General features: G+C 39.0%; 1 protein-coding gene and 1 long non-coding RNA gene across 4 annotated transcripts in view; one reads left to right on the top strand and one right to left on the bottom strand.

Moving 5' to 3' along the window:
- LOC126996579 (calsenilin-like) overlaps nt 1-6,050 on the top strand; it is a 49,078-nt gene extending 43,028 nt beyond the window's left edge. For both annotated transcript variants that reach the window (XM_050857175.1, XM_050857176.1), the window contains exons 6-7: nt 1,292-1,354; nt 5,592-6,050. In XM_050857175.1, coding sequence (XP_050713132.1) covers nt 1,292-1,354; nt 5,592-5,639 — 111 coding nt within the window. In that variant the 3' untranslated portion in view covers nt 5,640-6,050. The remainder of the gene's footprint in view (nt 1-1,291; nt 1,355-5,591) is intronic.
- Nucleotides 10-16,040, bottom strand: LOC126996580 (uncharacterized). Of its 2 annotated transcripts, XR_007751267.1 has the most exons (5): nt 15,919-16,040; nt 12,701-12,745; nt 5,581-6,432; nt 1,273-1,344; nt 13-158 (listed from the first exon to the last, which is right to left on the bottom strand). It is a non-coding gene; the product is annotated as an uncharacterized LOC126996580 (long non-coding RNA). The 2 variants fall into 2 exon arrangements; XR_007751268.1 differs by lacking the exon at nt 1,273-1,344 and having other exon boundaries at nt 10-158; nt 15,919-16,032.
- Between the last annotated feature and the right edge of the window lie 840 nt (nt 16,041-16,880).

Raw genomic sequence — 16,880 nt, 5'->3', positions numbered from 1 at the left:
TAAGTGCTTATGATCACAGCCTATGAGTAGACTTAAGATTCTGTTGTGCTGGGAGGTGTAAGAAGCTTCGTTTCCTCCTTGGCTGGAAGCTGAGGGTTGCACCTTAAACTTCTTCCAGTAGGTCAGTAATACCACTGTATTCCCTGCTAGTCCAGAATCTGTAAAGTCCAAACAGGCATTAACGGTTTACCAGCTTGTGCATGTGTACTTGCATTTACCATATTGTATTTATCTAGTGATATACAAGAAATGAGCTACATTTATGGTTCCTGGTCTAGTGCCCCAATCACGCAAAACCCAGCTTTAAATTAATTTTATGTTTTAGACTAGACAATATCCTTGTCCAAGGCTTTCCACATGCTCCAATGCATCTGTATGTAATTTTTTTTATTTATTGTTAAAACCCCTTATGGTCAGTGGTAGAAATGCATTCATTTAATAATATTCATTATTGTATTCAGGAGTTATGACTCCTGACATCTCCTGACATCCCCAGGCCTGTGTTAATGTGCCCCGAGATTTGATTTCCATTTTTCTACTATTCTCTCGGCCCCACATGTCCTCTGCATGTGTCGAAACACACGAGAACTTAATCAAGACAAGGAGAGGGCATTCGCCGGCTGCCTGGGACTGAACCCGCAACCAGCGTGACGGGAGAGCCACTCCTTAACGAGTCGGCCAAAGAGGTACCCCACTCGCCAAGTGGGTTATGGGAGGCTCCCTTATCAGGCCTAGTCGTTGTGTTACTTTAACTGAAGGGCAGGATTAGCCTCAATAGGCGTCACTTAAACAATCCTGCCTGCGCTACCATCGGGCTAAGGGACATTCACTAATAGGCCCCTAAAACTGAAGTCTAAATAGGCAACAATAACCTTAGCCTCAAAAAAAAAAAAAAATGTAAATAAACCCAAAACTTGGCAAATTTGTACATTTTTCTCAATGAGATTCCCAGTTCCTGAAAATTCCCCAATTCAAAATTCCCAGGAATTTTACAACCCTATTCATGATGGTATTCAGGAGTAATGAATTCCTGACATCCCCAGACCTGTGTTAATGAGCAGGTGATACCCTGTAATGAACAGCACTGAGTGCCGGGGCTCGAACACGGGCCTTCTGAGTACAAGTGCAGGTGATAGAATGTTGCTGGTGTGGTGTGGAATATTTTATTTCACACAACTGCTAGTAAAAAATATTAAGTAAGCTGATCATGCTAGAGTAGGTATCGTGCAGTACAATAGTAGGTTAAGGATATTAAGATGGTAGTATACTTACATGTATTTGTATCTTACAGAAACTCGACCTCAACAAGGATGGCGTGGTTACTATGGATGAATTTGTGGAATACTGTTCGAAGGTAAAAATAGCAATGAATGAATGAATTTGTGGAATACTGTTCGAAGGTAAAAATAGCAATGATAGCAACCCTTGCATTCATCAGCTTGACTGTGACCAATCAAATCATTTTCAGCCCCATCCTTGAGATTGTAATTTTCGCATAAATGAGTCACTACTCTGAATCCCAATCTCACTGCCCATCATACTAGAAGGTAGTGAGTTTGGTTCCTCAATGGACACTTGTTAGGGATAGTAAGAAGAGGGCAAATTAATATTCTGTTATAAAAATGAGTGACATTTCTAATTTCTAAAATTTTGGAATTTGGCAGAAAGTAGTGGAGTGAGTATATGGGATAGTGGAATGGTTCAGTTAATGCAGACATAACTCCACAATGTCCCTTTGAGACATATCTCCGATATTCCCATTTTCTATTAACCTCGGAGAGCTTGGGCCATCCTACCTGTTACCCCTTCGGGGAAACTCAACAGAATTGCAGGAGAGGATGCCCACCGCTATGCCACCACTGTCATGCTCCGAGATTTGATTTTCTCTTTTCTCTCTACTCCCGTTCCCACACGATCTCTGTGTGTATCGAAACACACAAGAAATTAATCAAGACAAGAAGAGGGTATTCGCTGGCTGCCGGGGATTGAACCCACAACCAGCGAGACGGGAAAGCCACTCCTTACCGAGTCGGCCAAAGAAGTACCCCACTCACCAAGTGGGTTATGGGAGGCTCCCTTATCAGGTCTAGTCACCGCACTACATGAGATGATGCCCGTGCATTGGATAAAGCTATAAATGTCATCAAATAAGAAGGCGAGGGAAATAAGAATGAGTGCTGTTCTAGGAAAGTGTCCGAAATAAGAAGGCGAGGGAAATAGGAATGAGTGCTGTTCTAGGAAAGTGTCCGAAATAAGAAGGCGAGGGAAATAGGAATGAGTGCTGTTCTAGGAAAGTCTCCAGGACAGTTTTGACTGAAAGGCAGGTAGGTCAGGGCAACTGAGGGAAACGGTGTTTCATTTATGGATCTGTTAAAAGCTTTATGACAGGGTAGAGAAAAAGTTCTGAGAGATATTCTTAGTTAAATAGTTATATCCTAGGAAGTAGTTAATTAAAATGGATGAATCAATCAATAGCCTGAGTTGTGGATCAAAGTCATCGTGAAGCACCTGTTGGCATTACCAGCGTCACTGACATTGTTTTTGCCGATAATGCAGTAATCCTTGCGGAGTCAATGTGTAGTGCGGCAACGACCTGATGAGCGAGCCTCACATAACCCATTCAGCGAATGGGGTATGTCTTTGGCCAACTCAGTAAGGAGTGGCTCTCCCGTCACGGGTTCAATCCCAGGCAGCCGGGGAATACCCTTTCCTTGTTGTGATTAATTTCTTGTGTGTTTCGATACACGCAGAGGACGTGTGAGACCAAGAGAGTAATAGAAAAAGAGAATAGAAAATCTCTTCATTAAACTGGTGGCATACGGTGGGCATCCCATCCTACGGTTCTGTTGAGTTTCCCCGAAGGGGTATAACAGGTAGGATGGCCCATGCTCTCCGAGGTTGATAGAAAATGGGAAGTGTTGGAGGTCTGTCTCTACAGGGACATTGTGAAATAGTGCACCAAAATGGGTCACTGTCTAAAGGTCTCAACACACAAATTAATCTACATTAGAGGAAAGCCGTGTAGTGTGGCGACAACCTGATGAGCGAGCCTGCCATGACCCATTCAGCGCATGGGGTACCTCTTTGGCCGACTCGATAAGGAGTGGCTCTCCCATCACGCTGGTCACGGTTTCAATCCCAGGCAGCAGGGGAACACCCTCTCCTTGCTGTGATTAATTTCTTGTGTGTTTCAATACACGCAGAGGACGCGTGAAACAGTGAGAGTAATAGAAAAAGAGAATAGAAAGTCTCTTCATTAAAAATGGAGGTTCTGGGGATGGCTCTCAAAGCACTGCACAAGGAGGCAAAGCCTTTGGGGTTTCCAGGGCCAAGACCAAGGCACAGGAATTTGGAGACTTGCTAGATGAAATAGTAGTGTGTTCATGTATGTAGCAAGGACATTTATTTAAATCTTGGAAAATTTCACATAGTGCAGAACAACAGCAGGTCTCACCAGAAAGTTGTACAGTGGATTGGCTCTGCCTATAGTGCTATGGACTCAGCAGGAGTATGAGGTATTGTTGCTGTGCAGAAGAACACAGATCTGGATCTTTAAGTCGCTTGTGCTCACTGTTTTACTTTATAACTATGAGACATAGACACTGAATAAGTGATGTGAAATCAGATTGATGCCTTTGGTAATAAGTGCCTATGCAGAATCATGGCATATCGCTGGAATGACTGCGTCAGATAACTGCGTGCGCCAGTTATATCTACATAGTCCATGAATGCCAACAGCAGCTATACAGGCATGTGGCACCATACCCATAAGTCGACCCTGCACACCAGGTTGTTTCTGTAGGAAAAAAAAAAAAACTATCCCAATTGGAGAAGGCCAAGGGGACACCCACAGGGAGGTACTTAGGATTGGAAAGGGGTCTACATGGAGACTTGCCTACTGGAACCCCAGGGTTTGGTGTCATATGGTGGGCAAGGTGATGTGCCACCCCTATTGACTGATTAATTAAATCAATAGGAGCATATGACAGGGGGCATGTCACCTTGCCCACCCTATGACAGCAAAACTCGGGGGTTCCTCCAGGCAGGTTTCCATGCATGTTCCCTTCCCATCCCGAGTACCTCATGGCAAGATCTGCAGACATGCTCAACCCATGAACTCCGTGGGCATCTCCTTGGCCTCCTCCACTTGGTATTGTCTCTTTTAGACAACCCAGAGGGCAGGGTCGACTTTTGGGCAGTGTACCAAATACCCATATAGCCAGAGTTAGTGTTCATGGACTATGCAGGTAATAGGCCTTGTGTCAGCCTCACGAAATCCCTGGTTTGATACAGTCATTTCAGTGTCCATGTTTCACAGCCATGGAGTAAGACAGGGAGCACTAGCAACTTTCAGATCCAAATATTAGTCCTTTTGAACAGGTATCAATAATGCCATGTACTCAAATTGAGGGAGTCCATAACACTATAGGCCAGGCCAATCCACCATGATACATTTTGACAAGCACTGCCATTGTTCTTCACTACACTACCAAGGTATGTGAAATTTTCCAAGCTATCAAAGTCATTGCTTAATCCAGTGATGTTCACAAAACTGACCCATCTCTGTGGAACTGATAATCCACAAAGAAATATGAATATTTTTTTTAACCTACACTAATGTGTTGGGTGACATACATCATATACATACCCCCGCCCACCAACAGCCAACCAGCAGCGTCCTTACTTACTCGACTAGGGTAGTCCTGCAGACTACAGTTGATACCATTTAAAAGCAGAGTTTGTAAGAAGCCTCAAGACTGACATGGAAAAACCAACAATAATCTATTACACTGAATATAAAAAATTATGATGCAAATGCAAGATGGGTATTATCTCTTCAGTACAACCAACGAAGGATTTACATAAGGCATTTCAGTAGTTTTAACAAAAGTTGGTTAAGAAAAGTAGGGTAGCAATTGAAAAGGAAGGGAACCATTAATGCAGCAAAACTTAAATGGTGGATAAATTGCACTATAGTCTATTCACTTAAGTCTGCCCCAAGCTGACAACATAAACCTAAGCGTGTTCGTAAGCACAGTGCAGATTAGCAGAAAGTGCTGCGTGAGATAAACACAAACAGAGGTTAAAGAAAACTTGGAAGCCATAGCAGTAGCCAATCAGACCCTCAGCTTGCAAACACACTTAGTTTTATGTTGTCAGCTTGGCTCAGACTTAAGTGAACAGACTATAGCTATATTTCTTCAACTCCCCATCTAAACGGCAAAAATAAATAAAAATACAATGCTGTAAACAAAATTTACAAAAGTTAAATAAAGACAAAACCAGAGCACCAGAACTTAGTTACCTAGATGCTATTATTGGTAAGAGGGGGTCTGGTGAAATGAACACACTAGCAGGAGAAAGAAAAACTACTGGAGCTTTTCTCTTGAAAGCTGTAACCCATGTTTATGACCTATAGGTAACATGAAAGGAAAAAATAGGTGTGAACTGTGTGGTGGGGAGGAAAGGATCCGCACTAACTAACTAAAAATCAATCCCGCAAAACTGGTTTCCTAAAAGTATCTTGCAAATACATACTCTCGTTAAAGTTATAACATTCATTCTCTTACACTTTCTTACCTTTTTTTCAGAATGAAAATGTGATCCAGTCATTCAATATCTTTGATGAAATCCAGTAGCAGCAGAGGCACAGATTTGTCATTCCTCTGCTAATGGTGGTGCTTACGACATCACTCCAGACCTCTCGGCAAGATGTGCTGAAGGGGTACACAGACATGGCAACAAGATGTTTAGTGTCTGTTGTTGCCACAAACAGTGAATAGCTGCAGACTGCAGCCTGTTACACAATACCTGCAAGGGATGCAGCAAGGTGAATCTTTATTGCCACCAGCAGTTGAGTGCAGGCAAAGGTGGATGAGGAGGCTAAAAGTGAAAGAAAAAAGCCGTTTTAGGCCAATGGAAGTGAGTATGGTTGTTACACAAAGGGAGTTGTTGGACTCTACACTCACCCGGAGGTAGAGTGACGGTGTTTATATTTTTGACATTCCAAAATTTGGAATGTTTGAATAATGGACAAGTTATGTGAATTTTTTTGGCATTTGATTTTCCTCATGAACAACTATCAAAGAAAAGGTTGAAAACATCTCAACATGTATTGAAAAAACTAAGTAGCATTATGTTCAAAAATTTAATTTTTCAAGTACTGTGTCATGCAGCCCACTGGAAAAGGAGCTAAATAGCCTTAGACATTTAGAAATTTGAAAATAAAGTGCATAAATAACTCTCAAAATACTAAATTTTCTATCAATAACCAAAAATGCAGCAAGTGCATGACGATACATTTATCACATTTCAAATTTTTTAAAATTTGGCTCACCTTCATAAGTTTCGTGGTCTCTTCCAATATTCTCATTTTGTATTGTTTCAGATCACATAGGCATTCCCACATAGTTTGCACCATCCTTTCAAAACCTGCAAATTTAACCATTTCTCTACATAACTACATACGTATATATAAAGTTTAAAAAGGTTTGTCACTTGTACAAATTAGTAAAAACTTCATATCATATAAAAGGCATACTATATTACATAGCCCAATACAATCATAGCTTAGTTGACCAGCAGTCATTTAAAATTAGTTGTAATCCTGGCAGCTTTGTCTCTTGTAAGTCTACAATTGATAAATTAAAGGTGGTGTATCACAAAAAGTCTTTTCTTCACTTATGATTGACGCTGAAATTAAAATCAGGCGAGTCATATAATGTGATGATTGAGATAGAAGTCATTTTGCTGGCAACCAACCCAATCAGATCCTAGTAAGGACATCAAAGGGTGGACATGTAATGCCTCCCATGAACCTGACTGAGTGAACTGTTGTTTGTGTCATGCTGCTGCAAGACTCCACATACAAAGCCTAACGACAGCATACGATAAGACCAAACAAAGCCTAACGACAGCATACGATAAGACCAATGCAGTGGTATGAAATGTTTGGGCTTCATCCTCAAATTTGAGTACAATGGTTTGTAAGGGCACTAAATTTTACCCAGCATTTTCATTTGAATCCACAGCTGACACTGATCCCTGTATTTCAGACACATCCAATTTCATAGATACCTTCATGTACAGTTCAACCTTTGGCTCGGTGTTTGTTACTGTCGAAATAATTGATCTCGTGGAAAACCGTGGAGCTCCCCTATGTGGACTTTTTTATCACACAGTGTGAGCTTCCCAATGAAAATCCTTATATTCCATAAAAAGCTATACTCTGGTTTTCAAGAAAACACACATTATCCACAACACAATATATTCTATAAACAAGACTAGTAGTGAGACACTGAGTCACATCTAAAAGCAGAGGTGAGTATGGAGCAAGATGATGATTGTACTGATCTTCATGAAGTTTGGGTCTTCTGAGGATTACTTCCTTACCTACTCATCCCCCAATAGTTGGAATAATAATTTCTCGCTCTAATTAACATTGTTAAATACCTGCATGGTGCATTTTAAAAAGGTGAAAGTTGGTTATGATTTGTTTTATTAAGATGCCCATATCATTTCCTACCTTACAAAGTACTCTTCCATTGTCATACATGTCATCTATTAACCTTCAAATAACTTGGAAAGGCATAGGAAAGAGTGTGTATCAAAAGAAGTCAGGAAATTGCTATGAAGTGTGCAAACATGTTCTACCGTAGGTGGCAGAATATTGCACACCCATGAAATGTGTAAACACAATGTGTCAAGGGGGGTGAAGCCATCCTGTAGGTGAAGCCCAACACCATCATGCACACACTCCTTTAAAGTCCCGTCCACACGATCGAGCAGTGCCCTCGAGCACAGGCGAGCGGTCTACCCGTTGACGGGCTTACCGCTTGTGCCCGCTGAAAACCTAGTAGTTTTTCAGCGGGCACAAGCGGTAAGCCCGTCAATGGGCAGACCGCTCGCCTGTGCTCGAGGGCACTGCTCGATCGTGTGGACGGGCCTTTAGATTCCGACAGTTGTGAGTTGAGCGATGGTCTGGGTTGCCATGGGACATTTTGGATTACTCTGATGCCTGTGGCCACAAAGATTTGCACATTTCATCACTATTTCCACTTCTGTTTTATCTAAACTATCCTAAAATTTTCTAATAAGCTCAAAGGTTAGTAGAAGACATTATATGACAACAGAGGACTACTTCATGAGGTAGGAAACAATACATGGGCAAGTTAATAAAATCAGTCTTTACCTGAAGATTTCTTTAATTGCTCAAGAAGTTTAAAATGGTCTTCAGCTATGTTTATCCACAAGGAGACAGCTGCTCACAATCATATATAATAATCTTTTGTTAAACAGGGCATGTCTGCTAGCTTGGTATAGGAACTTTGCAGTGCAGAAATATGACTGGGTGTGAGTATCATGTAACAACTCACATGATTCCACAAATCAACATCCGATGACATTCTCCAGCTGCTAATTATATTCACAGAAAATTCTCATCGTTTCAATGAATTTTGGTTTAATGACTTTTTTCATTAAGGTTTTTGTGTCTCATCAAGGATCTACAATTCACACCATCCACTACGTTTGCAAGAATTCATTGATGGCATTTTCTAAGAAGCAGTCACGGAATAGAAAACAGTGACCATATTAATGTAATTTTACATACATCTATTTTAAAGAAAAGCTAACTTGTGCCTAGAGTTGATGTGAAATAATTGCAGACTGGCCAGAATGCAACATTGCTGCACCACAAACAAAGACAGCTGCAAAGCATGCTGCTCCACACAGAAAACAAGTGGTTGTGTTGCGGGACTGACACTGGCCAGGCACAAACACAACATTACGGTGTCTTGCTGTGACATAAGTCACACAGATTTGTTTCAAGAATTAGGTGCAAAGGGTGTACTGTAGGGTGTAACCAGTGAGTCCTCGGCTGTAAATAAACAAGTGTAGCATTTATTAGAACGATAACATTTAGTCATATATTATTAATTAATGACCTTTGATAATTAATTTTATTGTTATTCTTTATTGGTTTCAAGGCCATTTGATCTTCCACCAGGGCTACAATATGTTTGGCTGGGAAATAAACATGAGCCCAAAGGTAGTGGTATCCATGTAAATATTGATCCCCTAAGATTGGTCATTTTATTTTAAATTGACTTTCACATGAGTATTACTGCTATTTTTACGCAATACACTTTGGCCGAAATCACACTCCCCAACTCACCTTATTGTAATGGACTGTTCTTCCCAGCTAAGCGCCCCGTTCAATATCCGGACCCCAAGAGCCCCAAGGAAAGAGATAGTTAGATGGTCACTTAGCTACAGTCTGGAGTGGGTTTTCAGAACAGTTTCTGAAGTAAGTTGGCGAAGTGATGCCGGACTTGTATTAATAAGGTAGAAGTGGTAGGGATGTAGTTGCCTGCTGCCCTCGTGACACGTAGCAGTAGGCACTAAAAAGCTTGCCGCTGACTGCACAGCATCTATCAGCTGACTGCTGTGTTTCCGCCACAAAGGCTAACCGCTGACTGACTCGCGGGGCGGGCTGGACATGAACTCGTCTATTTCTAATTCTAGAACACTCGAATCCTACAACTGATTCGACTGCTCAGTTTCACCACTAAATTACCATTACTTCCCAAACAACCCTTAATTCCTAACAGTATATGCTGCATTTCTTTTAGATCTCCCGTTAAAGCTTGCAAGGCACACGTTAGACCAGCCAGTAATCATTAAACAATATTCGTGTCATACTCTCGTTTCTATCACGATCCTCTTCTTTGAATCATTTTTTTCAAAAGATATTCCTATATACCTTAATTCATTTTCATCCCAAACTTTAGCCTGGTACCATTTCTTTTTATTTATATTTTAAGTTCACAAGGCACACATTGCATTACAGCATTTATAATCTCATACCTTTCCTTTCCAATGTTTCATTTGTGAAATATTTCCACATTCCTTAATATCTGCAAGAAATGTTTCACTTTTTTTTTTTTCTGTAATGTAACAACAATATTCTAGTTGCTTGCTACATGTGCAATATCCCATTTTAGTGAAATTTTGTCTACTTAACAATTTATTAATGTCTATTAAATAGTATATGCTTTAGCTATGTTATTATAGTGCCAACACTGATAACTAAATTAATTTATCTCACTGATACGTACACTCATCACAGCAACATCACTCATTCATCCCAGCCTAACCTAACAACTTCCACTGCCAATTGCTCATCAACATTTACTTTTGTAGTGTCCTCCAAGCCAGGGCAAGAAACTCTTCTGCATATGCTTTTTTTAGGAACAAATACTGCTCTTCACAACTTTCCATCTAATTCTTTCTCAAAAGATTCATTTTTAAATTCAGCCATGTCCTGTTAAGCTGCTTTGCCCCTGGTTCTCATAACATTTCTAAATATTTAATATCCTCTCTATTTTCCTTTTTTTTCTTCTTTTTAATAAATGTAAATAGTAGCTCTATATATCTGAAGTCCATAAAAAAATTTACACTTGCAATTTTACTTTTCCCTGTATCAACAGTTTATATATATATCTCCACTCTCCCTTCTTCCATCTCCATTACCATAAGTATGATAGTGCTATGACATTATCAAACTCTCTGCCTTGACTAATCAGTGTTAGAGACTTTCAAAACCATCCATCATTACTCTGTACTTCATTTTTTCTCACACCTAAACTTCTGTCTTCATATCTCCACCACTCACCCTCATCCCATTCACAAAACTAATTATTTTTTCTATCTTCCAAAACATTTTCCATATCTAATTCAACATCATAATTGTAAATACATAAATATACCTTTGCTTAAGAGACATTTCTACATACCTATATGCAATATCTCATATCTATTGTACATTATCACTGCATACATACATACATACATACATACATACATACAGTGTCTTTGAGTGCTTGGTGTGTAGGTAAATATATTTTTTTTAAGTGTCTTCATACCACAAATGGTTAGCACTTTTTTATATTGATGACTTGCAAATAATTCTGACCTGCAGCAAGGAAAACTGATGATATTTTAAAATTGGTAATTTAGTTGAAGTACTTTTCAGTCCTATTTACCAACTAAGAGTTTTGGTTGAAACAATGACATTAGTGACAGTGTCACTGTCATTTGAAACAAGACATGCCATTTGAAACACAACTTACTAGTATTTAACTTATCACTGAAAGTTAAAACGTAATGTAAGTGTTAGATAACTGTAAATGAAGTCATGAAACTGCAGACCACTTGTCCTTCCATCCACACTATTAACGAAACACAAAACAAAAAAACATTGTCAGAGGGTGATCAGTTCTGGATTGCAACAAAAATAATTATGTAGTTCTTACCATATTTTCATATCCACTGCAATGTTCTGGTAAAAAAAAAAACTAATTTATATTATTTTCATAAGTTACATTTTATGGAGTAACTTTTCATAATTTTTTATAAATTAACTTTTAAGGAGTAACTGTTTTTAACAGCTTACTTGTGTGGATATTATTTTCTTAATCATGGTTACAGTATACAAGCAGGTTTGCCAGCTTTGTTTTTCTATGTAAGTTCACGAGCCCACTCAAGGTACCTGTCTATAACTACAAACATTCATGTGATGAAAACTAGAAATGCCCTTGGAAGATTAAATAAAAATATATACCATGTCATAAAAATTTGCAACAGATTTGAGTGGCCAGTGTATAACACTGCATTGCCTTTAGAACTCATGAAACAGAATGTACCAAACTCAGGCCAAACAGAAGACAGATAAATACTATGAATTTCTTTTTATGGGATAGGTTATAAGCGACTGTCTGATACTGTATCATTCTTTTCCACTAGGGCCACAGTCTGTGCCCCACTCCTCCTTGTGCCCAGAGGAAGAAGTTAGGCTTATTCCATTTAAGGAATGTTACATAACTCCACTATTCTTCTTCGTGCAAAACTAGTCTAGAGTATTAGTAGTTATCTTCTTGCTCCTCCCTTTATTACTATCAGACATTCTGATATTTTCCCAATATTGAAACCTGCATAATAATTTAGTATTTGAATTATATTCGTCTTACAAATTCTGATTTCACATAATTCAAGCAGTGCGTTGCTTATCGGTAATACTTTGTAACTTCTAACGATACAATAAAAATCAACATTATACTACAGGGAGAGGCCTTTGTGGGCCTTGGGAGGAGCTGGAGCATGCCTCAAGTGTAATTAGTCACCTGTGATAGAGAAAAGACTACCCAGTATACTTGTCCTCTCTAAAACAATTCCTTCACATATCGACCATGTATATTGATAATAAAAAATGTGCCGATTAAGTACTATTTGATATTTTTTACCTTGCATTTGGTGGAGAGACTACAGTTATTGTCTATTAATTTTGGGATTTGGGATATTTTTGTGATTTTTCCTAAGAGATGCTCTTGAAAAAGGGAAAAGAACCTTTTCTGCAATTCCAACCTTGCACAGTCCTATCACTTAACTTTTTCCCATCTACTTTAACATCCTGCCTCATTGGTGGTCTCCCTACAACTTCCTCCACATCATATATTATTCCTCTTCCCATTTTTCTCATTACAAGACCAAACTAAAATAAATTTGGTTAATGCTATTAGCACTTAATTTGTATTGAGATACAGATTATGTACTGCCATATTCAATGCTACTTGAACCTGTCTGTTGATATGACAAAATATTCATTTGTTTTACAATGTATTGCAAGTGGTTGAGAACATACCGTTATTTCTCTGATCCAGACCAGAAGACGACTCCACTCCTCAGTCTGGAAAAATGAAAAACTTGCTCAGTTTCAATAACAAATAGATGAGCTTCATACCCACAACACTCATCATCTAATTAGACAAACACCCAAATAAGATAAGTGAGGAAACTAGATGCTATTAGAATACAAGACTGTCTTCTGTAAAGCCACTATCAGACCCACTCATCTTTCAGTCTTACCATGTACCAGACTCTATAATTATATAGTAGGCCATAGATGAGTGGAGAACCAAGAGCAAGGCAAAAAGCATAACACAGTCAATCAGTAATGTTATGCCACTGTGACTGATTAATTTTGTTGCATTTGTCAGGTTCATGTTAGGAATTTTAATCTTTTCGCTGTTAGTTTATATATCTCCACTCTACCTTCTTCCATTTCCATTACTATAAGTATACTAGTGCTATAACATTATCAAACTCCCTTCCTTAACTGATCAGTGTTAAGAGACCTTCACAAATATACATTAATACTCTATACATATTGTACATTCTGTATTTCATTTTTTCTCACATCTAAACTTTTATCTTCACATCTCCACCACATACCCTCATCCTATTTACAAAACTACTTTATTATTATTTTTTCTAAATTCCAAAACCCTCACCATATCTAATTCAACATCATCATTGTAAATGCATAAGGTACCACAGTATTTTCCTGCCAACTATCATATGTGTCAGACATGGACATGGAATGCAGCACAACAATCAAGAATACATGCAGTGAAAATGATTTCAAATGAGTTATGTAAGAGGTGCATGTCGTGTTACAGGATGGGATGGAGAAAGTAATGAAAGCGTGTATGAAAGGTTTGGTATGGTCGAATGGGTGAAGCATGGTACACTGAGATGGTTTGGACTAGGGTTGTAAAATCCCTGAGAATTTTGAACTGGGAAACTTTCAATGGAAATTTTGGGAATTTTTGGGAACTTTGAGAATTTAGCTTTTTTTTTCTTTTTTCGAGAGTGAGGTTATTGTTGCCTCTTAAGACTTCAGTTTTAGGGGGCTGTTTGTGAATGTCCCTGAGCTCAGTGGTGGGGCAGGCAGGATTGTTTAATTGAGTGACGCCTATTGAGGCCCATGCCACCCTCTGGTTCATCTAACCTAACAAAACCCAAAACAGTTACTATAGGTCTTGACTCAAAAAATTCATATATGCTTCCTTACTAATGAGACTTTTTATACAATAAAGTAAAGTCATCCTTTGTTGATTCATACCATAAGGTGCTGGCTATTGTGTGTTTGAAGATACCCTATAATTAACCTAACAAAACCCCAAACAGTTAGCCTACTATAGGTCTTGACTCAGAAAATTCATATATGCTTCTTTACAAATGAGACTTTATATACAACATAGTGAGGTCATTCTTTGTTAATATATACCATAAGTTGCCTGCTATCATGTGTTTGAAGATACCCTAAACTTAACCTAACCTAACAAAACCCAAAACAGTTACTACTAAAGGTCTTGACTCAGAAAATTCATATATGCTTCCTTACAAATGAGACTTTCCATACAACAAAGTGAGGTCATTCTTCATTAATATATACTATAAGTTGCCTGTAATCATGTGTTTGAAGATGCCCTAAACTTAACCTGACCTAACCTAACAAAACCCCAAACAGTTACTTTAGGTCTTGACTCAGAAAATTCATATATGCTTCCTAACTAATGAGACTTTCCATACAACAAAGTGAGGTCATTCTTTGTTGATTTATTCCATAAGGTGTTGGCTATAATGTGTTTAAAGATACCATTAACTTAACCTAACATAACATAACAAAACCCCAAACAGTTACTACTATAGGTCTTGACTCAGAAAATTCATATATGTTTCCTTACTTATGAGATTTACTATAACAAAGTGAGGTCATTCTTCATTTAATATATACTATAAGTTGCCTGCTATCATATGTGTTTGAAGATACCCTAAACTTAATCTAACCTAAGCAAACAAAACCCCAGTTACTATAGGTCTTCACTCAGAAAATTCATATATGCTTCCTAACTAATGAGTCTTTCTATACAACAAAGTGAGGTCATTCTTTGTTGATTTATACCATAAGGTGCTGGCTATTGTGTGTTTGAAGATACCCTAAACTTAACCTAACCTGACAAAATCCCAAACAGTTACTATAGGTCTTGATTAAAGAAACTCATATATGCTTCCTTACTAATGAGACTTTCTATACAACAAAGTGAGGTCATCCTTTGTTGATTTATACCATAAGGTGCTGGCTATTATGTGTTTGAAGATACCCTAAGCTTAACCTAACCTAACAAAACCCTAAACTGTAACTATCGGTCTTGATTCAGAAAACTCATGTATGCTTCCTTACTAATAAGACATTCTCTACAACAAAATGAGGTCATTCTTTGTTGATTTATACCATAAGGTGCTGGCTATCATGCGTTTGAAGATACCTTAAACTTAACAAAACAATTAATATCCCAAACAGTTACTATAGGTCTCGACTCCGAAAATTCATAGCAAACATTTAAAATAAGGCGATCAAACAAGCACCTATTAAGACAGAACACACACACACACACACAGATACAGACAGACAGACATGATAGACAAACAACAACAACAATAACAACAACTTTAAAATTATAATAGTAGTAAACCTTCTGAAGCTTACCCTCTGTATTTTACCTTACGTAGCTTATCTTATGTAGCTGATCTTATGTAGCTTATCTTATGCTGTTCCGTGTCATCCATACTTATCAAACTGGCTCTAAATGGCTCAAGGTATATGAGTGTTATGCACTTGTAAAATTATCCCCTCACGTGTTCTAATACCGCCCAAGGAAACGCCGCCACTCAACAGCAACCAACCACAGTCAATGTCAGCCATATTGAAAACGTATTTAATCAGACCATCATACAAGAGGCTCCTACGACCCTCTTCATAATTTTCTCTCTCCCTTCTCTTCCCTTCCTTTCCTCCACACACACACACACGCGCGTACGTTCTCCTCCTTCCTCTCTCTCTCTCTCTCTCTCCTCCTCCCCCTTCTTTATCATGATTTTCTCTCCTCCCTTATTTGCTTTTTCAGTATTTCTTCCCTTCCTCTTACCCTCCTTCATTCCTTTAGTCCTTTCCTCCATCTCTTTCCTTCTCCTCCTCCTCTGCTTCCTTCCTACTCCTCCTCCTCCTCTACCAACCTGCTCCTGCGATGATGCGAACAACAAATCGAGTGCCTCTTCATGTCTTCTTGCAGCCCGAGGACACACCACCTGCCAGCGACCAACCTCCCTAATGAGTGGCAGGAGCACTGACCTCATTGGCTGCAGAGTTGCCAGAACGAGCCATGTGCAGCTTTCCCTTCCTCTTTTCTCTAATTACAAAGACAACTCATCGCTTTGCTTATCTGTCACAAGTCCTATAAATTGGTACAATAACAAATCACTTACTTATCTTTTTCTTCAGTGTCTCAGGCGGCTGGGTAGGCCATGAAACCACTTACGAAAGAATCAACATGGTATCTATTTTCAGGTGTGCGCTGTGCAAGCTCATACTAAGCAAATGGAGCAGCCAAGCCAGGTTCATCATCAAGGCATGCTAATCTGCTATCAAACGGATTTTTCATAACCTAATTTGGCTTTGTATAATGATGAAAACATCAAATATGTCAACCTGCTTCAATGCCCTGTTTGGTTATTAGAAGCTTCGAAAGTTATGAGCCTCTTGTTGGTGGCGCCATCTTTAACAACACGATTAGTCCCTACTAAAGTGAAACCAAATTGTCGAGTCCGTTTGGGCGTAGGCTCCCGCGGGTCCATTTCTCCCCTCTGCTCTGCCACACAGTCCCAACACCTATTTTTTCCTATCATATGTTACCTTTACCTTACATATGAGAGGTAGAGATAGGTGTTGGGACTGTGTGGCAGAGCAGAGGGGAGGAATGGACCCGCGGGAGCCTACGCCCAAACGGACTCGACAGTTTGGTTGGACTAGAGAATGATCTCTATATTCATTTCCATAAAACGTATCATTGGGTATTATAATGGAGGTTTAAAGGGGTATGGTATAAATTAGGACTCTAGATCACTTCTCAAATGCTCTAATTCCCTGTAGTTATATTTATTTGTTTCCTATAGAATCACAAAGCTTCCAATAAGAACGT

Source organism: Eriocheir sinensis, chromosome 10, assembly GCF_024679095.1.
Source record: "Eriocheir sinensis breed Jianghai 21 chromosome 10, ASM2467909v1, whole genome shotgun sequence".
In the NCBI taxonomy this organism is placed as follows: Eukaryota; Metazoa; Arthropoda; class Malacostraca; order Decapoda; family Varunidae; genus Eriocheir; species Eriocheir sinensis.
The sequence above is the reverse complement of the archived record's forward strand: the minus strand, read 5'-3'. Positions and strand labels throughout refer to the sequence as shown.